Source organism: Vicia villosa, linkage group LG4, assembly GCF_029867415.1.
Source record: "Vicia villosa cultivar HV-30 ecotype Madison, WI linkage group LG4, Vvil1.0, whole genome shotgun sequence".
Classification (NCBI taxonomy): domain Eukaryota; kingdom Viridiplantae; phylum Streptophyta; class Magnoliopsida; order Fabales; family Fabaceae; genus Vicia; species Vicia villosa.
Genome location: NC_081183.1, coordinates 184,985,159 through 184,997,545, shown reverse-complemented (window position 1 = coordinate 184,997,545; position 12,387 = coordinate 184,985,159). Strand labels below are relative to the sequence as shown.

At 34.6% G+C, this 12,387-nt stretch overlaps 1 protein-coding gene across 1 annotated transcript in view; it reads right to left on the bottom strand.

The window, feature by feature from the left end:
- LOC131598507 (F-box/FBD/LRR-repeat protein At1g13570-like) overlaps positions 1 to 3,015 on the bottom strand; it is a 13,498-nt gene extending 10,483 nt beyond the window's left edge. Inside the window, exons 1-3 of the mRNA XM_058871102.1 lie at positions 2,969 to 3,015; positions 2,393 to 2,905; positions 12 to 463 (exon numbers count right to left, since the gene is read on the bottom strand). Coding sequence (XP_058727085.1) covers positions 12 to 463; positions 2,393 to 2,905; positions 2,969 to 3,015 — 1,012 coding nt within the window. The remainder of the gene's footprint in view (positions 1 to 11; positions 464 to 2,392; positions 2,906 to 2,968) is intronic.
- Positions 3,016 to 12,387: the final 9,372 nt, after the last annotated feature.

Below are 12,387 nucleotides of genomic sequence, written 5' to 3'. Positions count from 1 at the left end.
AGAGAATAAGCACTGAGGTATTTGATATTGTTTATCTATCCAAACTTCCAGCACAAGCTCTTGAATAGACCTTCCTGTTAGATGAAGAATCCATCGATCAACATCGGTTTTAAGACTCACGCGATTATTATAGTAGTCGCAGATCTTGAACACGTTGATTGGTCCATAATGAACTAAAAGTACATGATCAATAATTTTCACAAACTTCATATTGAAATTTGAACGGTCTTCAGAAGCTTTAATTGAGACACAATATGTATCAAATACAAGACTTGGGAGTGTGCGCCATTTGTTAATCCATTTACTAGATAAAACACTTGTTCCAATTGCTTCCTTAATTGGAATGTAGGACAGTATCTTTTCAATTATAAGATCTGGTAACGAACTGAGTCTATCCGCGTCCATATCAATCAATATTTGAGGAGTAATTTTTGTTCGTTTTGTTCCTTTAGATATATTCATACTGAAACAAAGGTATAAAAGAATCAGAAAACAAATTATAGTAGATCATCTGACAGAGTTCCATGAAATTCAAACTAATGTAATTGAAAAGTTATTTAGAATACAAAGATGGTTTTCTATATTGTATTCAGAACAACAGTTTCATACCTTACAATGTCACGCAAGGGGTTGAAGAGTTCCAAGAATTAAAGCCGCCAATTATCGATTGAATAGGATTGCTACAACAAACCAAAAACAGTAACTAATTTGAGAAAAAAATAATAAACAAGTGGAAAATAAAGAATAAAAAAATAAACCAAAAACAGTAACTAATTTGAGAAAAAAATAATAAACAAGTGGAAAATAAAGAATAAAAAAATAGTTAAGAGAGGATGTATTGCATGTTTAAAAGCCCTTGAGGCTCAAGCTCCACCGCTAGACCAATCCTCTCGGATTATAACCAGGTCATATTTAATAGTTAATATTTAGAAATAAAACTACTTTTTTTATAATAGTTAATATTTAATTTTTTATTAGCATATAATATTATTTTATAAGAGAAAAGGGGTTATGCACTGACAGTGTAAAATATTTTTACACTGTCAACCAATCACCACCATGCATCCAATTAAAACATTATTTTATTTAAAAAAAAACTTTAATGATATGGCACACTCATGACTCCCTATTGGATGACAGTGTAAAATAGTTTTACACTGTCAGTGCACTACCTTTTAACCACTACACCAAAAAAGCTATTTAATAGCGTTTTTTTTTGTTTTTGATAGCACTTAAAAGCGCTATTAACCGCGCCGCTATTGTAATTGTATTTTTTTTAATAGCACTTTTAAAGTGCTATTAAAGTATCAATTTTTAATAGCGTTTTTAAAAAAGTGCTAACATAGTGAAGAATATTAATAGCGTTTTTAAAAAAGTGCTAACATAGTGAAGAATATTAATAGCGTTTTAAATAAAGTGCTATCTTAGTGAAGTTTAATAATAGCGTTTTTTTACGAAGTGCTATCAAAATCACATTCACTATATCCTATAATAGCACCCGACACTAAAGTGCTATTATATATGTGTTTGTTTCTTTTTTAATAGCACTTTATTTAAAAGTGCTATTATAATAGGTGATATAAAATATCAATTTTGGTGTAGTGAACTCATTTTATAAACCCTAAATAATTTTAATAACAAATTATTATAAAATTGAAATATAGTATATAATAAATAATTACATTTAAATAATTTTAGACATAAAATAGTAATTAATCTAGAAGTTATAGAATTAAAAAATAGAATAAATTAATATCTAATGAGTTATAATCATATTACAGAGAAAAGAATAAAACCTAAATTGCATTATTAGTTCATCACCGTAAAAACAAATCCAAAAAAATTATGGCCTATCTCAAATTTTGAATGATAAATTTTTTTAATCAATGAATTAATTTTTTTTTAGTAAACAATATAATATAAACTGGAGAACTAAGGGTTCTCCAACCTGTTTACAAAAGGGGGCACAAGTCAGAACAAGAAAATACAAATCAATTGACATTATGATAAGAACCAGATCGGATCTTTGACAAAATCATAATAAGAAAAATTGGAATGAGTATTTTCTCCACAAAAAGACCACCTCCACACCAAAGCTTTGATGTTCCAAATGACATCGTCAAAATTCCAAACCTCTTCCCTAAAACAAACCTCATTCCTACTTAACCATAAAGCCCAAGAAGTAGCCAACCATATAATATCTACCTTCCTAACCAATACTTTTTTTGATATACAAAAGGAGTGCCAATCTATAAAACTTGAAAGGCTCTCTTCCTCCACTATCCCCTCTTTACCTATCCACACCGCTATGTCCCTTCATATATTCTTTACAAAAGAACAAGAAAAGAAAGAGTGATCCCGATTCTCCGGGTCAATCTTACAAAAAGAGCACAAGGAAGCATCAAAAGATAACGGAATACCTCTAAGCACAAAAAGATCTTTTGTTGGGAGCCTATTAGCAAGGAGCCTCCACCCAAACGCCTTTATCTTGAAAGGAACATCCGAATTCCATACCAATTTCTTTGCGTCACAATGTCTACCATTCGGGCCGAAAGGGATGCGGTAACTAGCATACTCCTCATAACAAGAAGCCACCGAGAAATCATCACCCCTCGAAGGGATCCATTCCGCCCCATCTTTTTCCGAACCCATCTCCCCATACTCCTCCAAAAAGCCACGAAGAACTCCCCATTCAACCGGCACCTCGTGAACAAGAAACCGATTCCCCAAAATGCCATAATTCCCCCAAGTCCACCTATTATCCACCCAACCTCCCATAGCCGCTACCGACACCATTTTCAAACTAGAAGCCTCATAAAGACTCGGAAACACCTCCTTCAAGATCATCCCTTTCAACCACATAACATCCCAAAACGGGATATTAAAGCCATTCCGTAAAACAAACCTACCAGAAGAAACAAACGGGTCAAAAAAAGAGTTACTCCCCAATTTCAATAAATCCTTTCACCAAAACGACGCCTTCCTCCTCTCTATAGGATCCACGGCACCACCCATAACCTTCATCACCAAATCACCATATCTCTCCTTTAATATCTTATACCAAAGAGAGTCCGCCCCTTGAATAATCTTCCATCTCCATTTACACAAAAGAGACAAGTTAAAATCCCCTATCCCTTCTCAAAAGGTTTAGTCACCTCCCTCCAACTAATCCAATGAATACATCTCTTCTCCTCACCTCCCCCCATAGAAAACCACTTTGAAGACGCGTGAACTCCCTCACCACTGTTAGGAGTAAATTAATGGTAAATTCATGTGTTAATATAAGTGATTTCTTCTCTAAACCAATGCAAAAATGTGATGAATCCATAGGTTTTTATTAAGAATTGAACTGAATAAGTTTAGTTCGTGCGTAAAGCAAATCGAATCACTTGTGGGTGTTATTGTTGCAGGTTTTGAGCTGAATAAGAACTTAAGAAGAACATGAGGAGGAAAGAAAGCTGGAAGTCTCAAAGGCTGAAGAAAAAGATGGAAAGTACAAAGGGCGCGCCGCGAGAGTTCCTAGGCGCGCCGCGAAAATACTTCTGTTTGAGGGGCGCGCCGCGCCAGCCCGTTGCCGCGCCGCGGCCTCGGCGTTAAAAGCCCAAAAGTTCTGTTTTAAAGCCCTAGTTTCCAGGTGGTTAGATATACTTTGTGGGAGCGAAATTAGGAGAGCTATCTGATTCTGAAGCTGAGAATAACAATAGAAGGTGGATTCTTTATCAATTGAAGGCATTCTATTGATGAAGATGAATTCCTCCATTGATTCTTGTATGTTCTTCATGTCTATGGAGAGCTAAATCCCTCTTGTTGAGTCTAAGGTAGTAGTTAACCTATGAATATACATTACCATTGATTAATCCCTGTGAACAATTGTTTGAATTTATTATCAATAAGAAACCTTGCTTTTAATTTACATCATTGTTGAATCTTTGATCGAAAGAAAGGATTTAACTTTTGCCCTAGGTTACTATATTGATTCAATTGCAATTTGCAGAGATGGAATTGTAATTGGGTTTTCATAATTATCGTTCTTAATTACTATTATCGTTATTGTGATTTGGAGAGATCGAATCTCATACCGGTAAAAGTTATCTAATTTGATTTGCAGACATGGAATCTTATTTGAGGATAAGTGAAGATAATGATTCAAAGGATTGTTCTATTGTGAATTAATTGATAATTGTATAGGATTAGGTTGATGAACCCTAAAGACTCAACATCTTTCTTTATTTGTTAACACAAAGTCCTTTACTTGCTTTTATTTTATTATTTGCTTTTGATATTATTATTAGTATAAAACAAACCAAACCAAATTTCTTAACTCAAAATAAACAACTATAGAACGGCAGTGATATTAACCAATCCCTGTGGATACGATATATTACAGAAAATATTTACCCACAAATACTTTCAACAAATTGGCGTCGTTGCCGGGGATTGGTGTCAATATTGCATGCATTGCAATAGTTCTTATTTTGAGTTTTAATTTTTATTTTCTCTATTTGGTTGTTTCACGTGTTTGCTAGTTTTGCAGAAGATTGTGTATGCGCAGCAAAGTTTCTAGCGATCAACTTCTTTTTGATCCCGAGATCGAAAGGACCGCTAGGAGGTTAAATAGCAAAGCACGAAAAAGAGCGAACATAGAAAAAGCAAGAGACAACGCAACCGCGACATCGTCACAACAACTTGAAACCATTGACGAGTCGCAAGAAGGATTCTTCTTTCACGAACTATTCACGGAGGAAGAACCGGAAGTTTTTATACAACCTACTGTTGGCAACATGGCTGCTAATGGTCCATGTGCTAATAGTCCAAGACTCAATCCTCAGTTTGCGAGAACTGCCGCCAACGGGCGACCGACAGAACTGAAGACCGGTATCATACAATTGATTTGTGCAAGTCCTTTCGCCGGATTGGACCATGAAGACCCGTACACGCATCTTACTCGATTCTATGAGTTAGCGGGTACTACGGGTGTCGCTCAAGCTGATGAGGAAGCATTATTTAAGAGGTTGTTCCCACACTCTTTGCTATCTAAGGCAAAGGATTGGTATCTGGATCAACCCGAGGTAGTGATGACAAATTGGAACACATTGGAAGAAAAATTTCTGGAAAGGTTTTACTCTCAAAACCGATTCTTCGAAGCAAAAACAGCAATAGCAGTATTTTCTCAAGGTAGTAATGAATCTTTGAATGAAGCATGGGAAAGGTATAAAGCTATGTTGAGAAAGTGCAAAGGACACGGTTTTTCAGACGTTGACCAAATCCATATGTTCCGTAACGGTCTCACAGCTACAAACAAGACACTTTTGGACGCCACAGCTGGTGGTTCTCTCATGTCCAAAACACCTGAAGAAGCTACTCAGATAATAGAGCGAATGGCTCTAAATGATCGTCAAGGCAATCATGATCGAACGGTAAGAGATAAGAAACCCGGAATGTTAGAGTTGAACAACAGTGATGCTCTACTTGCTCAGAACAAATTGCTAACTTCACAAGTGGAACTTTTGACACAACAAATGTCTAAACTACCACAACAAATCAAGGAGCTGAACGGGGTATCTAATTCATATCAAGTTGCTAGGTGCGAATTGTGCAAGGGAGATCATCAAACAGGATTCTGTCCACCAGTGCAAGAAGAAGAAGTGAACTACATGAACAATAACCAAGGACAAAGGCAGAATCAATATCAGAATCAGCCATACCAACAAGGTTATCCACCAAGATACAACAACCAAGGGTACCAACAAAGACCACCGAATCAAGGGTATCAACAACAAGCATTTCAACCATACACTCAACCACCACAACAGCAACAAGAAGGACAATCCAAGTTGGAGGAGACTGTGAATCAGTTCATTCAAACGTCAATAACAAATCAGAAGAACCACGAAGCTGCAATTAAAAATCTGGAAACTCAAGTGGGTCAATTGGCTAAACAAATTGCAGCCACTCAATCAAAGGCAACATTCTCCGCCAACACTCAAGATAATCCTAAAGAGCATTGTAACGCAGTGGTGACTAGAACCGGTCAGAAAGGTGCTGAGAAAGAAGTTGAAGTCAATGATACCGAGAAAGAGGATAATAATCAGGCTGCGGAAGATGAGGAGAATGAAATCATAGTGAGCACCATGAGCAAAGATGCTGAAAGAGAAATAGATGAGACCAAGAAAGAAAGAGGGATGACAGAGAAAAGAAGAAGTTCTAAGAAAAAGAAATTAGATCCTGTGATACCAAGCCAACATCTACCATACCCCCACGCTCCGTCAAAGTCAGACAATGCCAGGCAATATAACAGGTTTATGAGCATCTTCAAGCAACTCCATATAAACATACCATTTGCCGAAGCATTAGAGCAAATGCCCAAATATGCTAAATTTATGAAGAAAATGCTCACAAAGAAAAAGGGATACACAGATGAAGAAACTGTGGTGCTTGATGCTCAATGTAGTGCTATAATCCAAAGAACTACTCCAAGAAAGGAATCCGATCCGGGGCGAGTAACCTTACCATTAAATATTGGAGGTAATTTCACTGGCGATGGATTAATTGATCTGGGATCGAGCATCAATCTAATCCCTTTATCCATTGTCAAGAAGCTAGGGAATATTGTGATGAAGCCCACTCGTATGACTTTACAATTGGCCGACAAGTCTATCACTTCACCCTATGGAGTGATTCAGGATCTGCTAATTAAAGTAGACAAATTCTTTTTCCCGGTAGACTTTGTGGTTGTTGACATGGAAGAGGATCATGAGGTACCTGTGATTCTAGGAAGGCCATTCATGAAAACCGCTCGAATGATTATTGATCTGGATGAAGGGATCATGAAAATAAGGGTGCAAGATGAAGAGGTAAAATTTAATCTGTTCAAGGCCAAGAAGCATCTTAAGAACAAGAGTGATATCTTCCAAATCGATACAACTGAGGAAACAACCAAGGAAGACAAAAATCAACCTCCGAGCTACTTCCAAGTTGGACAAGAGGTACTCCTGTGCAACTCAAAACTAAGACGTCTCTCGGGTAAAGCAACAACAAAATGGTCTGGACCACTGAGAGTAAAAGATATATGCGACCACGGTGCCATTATGGTAGAGAATCCACTGACAAAAGAGAGGAGAACCGTTAATGGAAAACGGTTAAAAGATTTCTTCAGGGGAATGGAGCAACATGCACAATTTTTAGTTCCTTGAAAGCATGAACCGTCGAGCCATGCGACGTTAAACGAAGCACTTTGTGGGAGGTAACCCACACTTTTAATGTTTTGTCTTATTTTGTTTGATCTTATTTCAGGAAATAATCAGGGAACCCGTCTGGTGAAAGCTAGGAGGCAGCAATTGATATTGCGTTACTCTCTGTAAGTCACCCTCTCGGACTTGTTACGAAACATTGAGGTCAATGTTTAGTTCAAGTTTGGGGGGTGGAGCTATTTATTTTTGAATTGTTCAAATTTTCTGTTTTTATTTAATTATGTACTCCCAGTTAGAGTAAGTAGTCCCATAACAAAGTGAGAATCTCAAGCAAAGTATCAACAATGAAGCAACATGTATGAAAGTGGTAGGAAGTGAATGATCAAACTTTTTCAGTTTCACTTTCTTTTTCAATAAGTAACAAAGCAGGTATGAATTTTTGAACTCAAACTCTTAATGTGTGCAATGAAACTTAAGGTGTTAGTAAATACTGTCAGAAGTTCTTTATGGTACATTGTTTATTGGATCAGCTTAGCCTTAACCATTGTGAGGAAAGCTTTCCATTGTTTACTATATGCAGGAGACCATCAATTATTTTGACGTGTTTGTATCATGCTAAACCGTTTGTTGCATCGTTTGTGGAAATCTGTGAAAGTGATTTAGGCACTTGTTTGAATCTGAGAGTTCTTTTAGCCTATTCCAATGAAAAAAACTTATTTGCTTCTGTGAGAGTGTGATCCGTTGCTAACCATTCTTTGAGCCTGAGGTCAAGATAAGCATCATAATATGCACTAAGGAAAATACCTGGTGAGTTTTGATCTCAATAAAAAGTTTTGTTTTGGACCATCAACCATAAAATTTGGTGATGTGTTTTCTCTTTGACCTTTTTTAGAAAGTAGGGGAGCATTCATATAATCTAAATACAGGTTGATCTCCAAGTTGGGGAGAGTCACTCTCAAAAGAAGAGTAAGTATATGTGGTAATTGGTGAAAGGCTAAAGAATTCGTAGCTTGAAAAAAAAAAGAGAAAATTGATGGAAAAAGAACAACGTTTGAATATAATAGTTGTTGAAAAAAAAAAGTGAGAGAGAAAAACCAAGCTACGAATGGAAAAGGATGAACGGGTGAGAGAATTAAAGTTATAGAAAAGAAGGAATGAGTTATGATTTGGATGCTTCCCTAGATTAGGAACAACCCTTGATTATCTTCTTTTCTTTGAATCTAAACCGCATTACAACCCGAGAAAGACCTTCTGATTCTCAGATTTCACAGGACTTGATGCTAGCAATTCATTGAACGTATGATATGGATTTTTGTTGATTTAATTGTGTGGATGAGTGTTTAACCCCTCGTTTATTCATCATGCTTTTTGATGAGAGTGATTAGTGCTGATTCAATTACAATTGTGTAGTGTTTTGAACTTCTGGAGGTGATTTGCTTTCAAAGTTTGTTTCATGTGTATGTTCTGAGTTTGCAGGTGGAAGAGGAGTATTTGACTTAGTTACTGGATTGAACCACTTAAGAATTGTTGCATGATTGTCGGTAGACTTTGTTGGAGGTAAGTAATTTTGTTTAGGGACAAACAAAACTCTAAGTTGGGGAGAGTTTGTTAGGAGTAAATTAATGGTAAATTCATGTGTTAATATAAGTGATTTCTTCTCTAAACCAATGCAAAAATGTGATGAATCCATAGGTTTTTATTAAGAATTGAACTGAATAAGTTTAGTTCGTGCGTAAAGCAAATCGAATCACTTGTGGGTGTTATTGTTGCAGGTTTTGAGCTGAATAAGAACTTAAGAAGAACATGAGGAGGAAAGAAAGCTGGAAGTCTCAAAGGCTGAAGAAAAAGATGGAAAGTACAAAGGGCGCGCCGCGAGAGTTCCTAGGCGCGCCGCGAAAATACTTCTGTTTGAGGGGCGCGCCGCGCCAGCCCGTTGCCGCGCCGCGGCCTCGGCGTTAAAAGCCCAAAAGTTCTGTTTTAAAGCCCTAGTTTCCAGGTGGTTAGATATACTTTGTGGGAGCGAAATTAGGAGAGCTATCTGATTCTGAAGCTGAGAATAACAATAGAAGGTGGATTCTTTATCAATTGAAGGCATTCTATTGATGAAGATGAATTCCTCCATTGATTCTTGTATGTTCTTCATGTCTATGGAGAGCTAAATCCCTCTTGTTGAGTCTAAGGTAGTAGTTAACCTATGAATATACATTACCATTGATTAATCCCTGTGAACAATTGTTTGAATTTATTATCGATAAGAAACCTTGCTTTTAATTTACATCATTGTTGAATCTTTGATCGAAAGAAAGGATTTAACTTTTGCCCTAGGTTACTATATTGATTCAATTGCAATTTGCAGAGATGGAATTGTAATTGGGTTTTCATAATTATCGTTCTTAATTACTATTATCGTTATTGTGATTTGGAGAGATCGAATCTCATACCGGTAAAAGTTATCTAATTTGATTTGCAGACATGGAATCTTATTTGAGGATAAGTGAAGATAATGATTCAAAGGATTGTTCTATTGTGAATTAATTGATAATTGTATAGGATTAGGTTGATGAACCCTAAAGACTCAACATCTTTCTTTATTTGTTAACACAAAGTCCTTTACTTGCTTTTATTTTATTATTTGCTTTTGATATTATTATTAGTATAAAACAAACCAAACCAAATTTCTTAACTCAAAATAAACAACTATAGAACGGCAGTGATATTAACCAATCCCTGTGGATACGATATATTACAGAAAATATTTACCCACAAATACTTTCAACAACCACCTTGGACGGCATCTTGAAGAAGGACAACACGGACTTCAACAAAGTGATCCTCCCTCCTAAGTTTAAAAATATATTTTTCCAACTCGCCAACCGGTTTCTCATCTTGGATAAAAGAGGTTCCCAAGTCTCGGTTTTTCTAGGATTAAACCCCACCGGAATCCCTAAAAAAAAGAAATTACTATCTTCAATCTTACACGAGAGAACATTCGAAGCTGCTTCCAAAAAACCCACATTAATATTAATCCCAATTAGCTTGCTTTTGTGATAATTTATGCCTAAACCCGACACCAACTCAAAAGTCTTAAGCACCGCCTTTATAGCCCAAACATGTTTCCAATTTCCTTTCTCTACCAACAAAGTGTCATCCGCAAATTGAAGAATATCAATAAAACAATTCCGCTTGATGGAGAAACAATCAAAATGAAAAAACTTTAATTTAATGATTTTTTTTCAATCTTATAGATATTATCCAAAGAGAATTAAATAATCAAAAAATCATATATCACAAAAATTTAAATAATGAAATACTTTTTCCAATTTTTAAAAAAAGTTTCGAATGTTTGTGAACAATCTTTTATCTGTTAATTTTATAAAAACAATTAATATTATTTATCAATTCCATAATATTTAATACATTTAAATTATATATTATATTTGTCCAAAAAATTACTCATATAAAAACCTTAAATACATTTTATATATTAGTGTAATCTTTTAAATTTTATATATTTATATTTGTTAGAACCTAAAATAATAATTCATTTGGATTATGAATTATTTGGTAGAGATTTGATTCATAATACATAAAGGAAGAGATTAGTTAACACTTTAAAAATATTTATTGTTTAGTGTATAATTAAAAAAATTAAAATAATAATTTTAATTTTAATACATATGGATGAATATCACGTTTAAGTTATAATGTAAATTCTAAAATAAATATAACATAGGCTTTGACTATTTACGCTTTTCATTTATCGTATTGTATTTTTTTTCTATTCTATTGCTTTTTGAATACATATTTGTTTATATATGGAAGCATGTGTCCTTTTATTTTTTATTGTGGTAATATATTATTTATTTATAAATTTAAATTCAGAGTTGAAACATATTATTCTTCATCAAATAAAAATAAAAATAATTACTAATTAAAAATATCCATTAAGATAGTTAAACATGGGGTAAAAGCCCTCTATTTAGATTAATCATCTAACTGGTTGGATAAAAAGGTTAAACATGGGGTGGAGCCTGGAGGGATGGCTTTTGGCGGTGGGGGAGTTTTGGTATCCCCTCGGCAGCAGCTCTAAGCGCTGGCTGGCCTTTTCGTTGATCTTCTGCAGCTTCAGGTGGTCGTCGGTTCTGCCACGTGCAGTCCGGTTGACCGCGAATTAGTTGGCTGAGAGCTCCATAATAAAGACTTGTTTTATGTTAAATCCTGTTACAATTACTATGCTGATTTTTTCAGATTCTTTGGTCCTTACTAATAGTTTGTATGTTGAGGCTTTAAACCTTGTTTGGAGTATGGATGCCCTTTTCTAGATCAAAGTTTTTGGGTGGAGACTTTTAATCAATAGATTATCGACTAAGGATCTCTTGAAGATTAGAGGTATCAATTTTTTGAATGATTTTGTTAATTGTGCTTTTTGTGATTATGCTCTTGAAACAATGAAACACATGTTCTATTGGAAAGTTAATTTGGAGGGATACGGCGGAGTGGATTGATATGTCGGATGTAACGAGGACCCTACAATATTTTGGTTGGCTATAACTTTGAGCATTTGGTTAGTTAAGAATGGTATTATTTTCCTGAAAGATTCTTGGAGCGTTTTTAATATGGTTTTGAACATTAAGACATTGGTTTGGAGATGGTCTTTCATGGGGGAGATTACTTATCCCAAATGCAACTTCTACGATTTTTTAAAGAATCGGCGTTTTTTCTCTCGTAGCGTCAATTGGTTTGTAATTTCTTTTTATCGAGTTTATCTCGTTTTCTTGTGTAACAGGTTTTGAGAACTCTTAGTTCTCCGTATAATATATCTTAGTTACTAAAAAAAATAGTTAAATAGAAAATAAAAATCCATTTTTAAATAATTAAGTATTCTTCCGATAAGTATTGATGTTTTAAAATAATTAAGTATTATTATATTATTATTATATTATTAATAAAATAATACAAAATTGACATTATAATATTAGCCATGCATAAGCCTCAATTATTTTCTCTTTTTTTTAAATAAAAATATTAATACTTAACACAATAGGCTCGTCATAAAAAATTATAAATTTATAATTTTTAAACTTTATAGATATTGTAAAAAATATATAATTAAAATTGATATTGTAAACTACTGCTCAGCCAAAATATTGATTTTATTAATAAAGTTATAAGGTAAATTAAATATGCATTTTTTTTA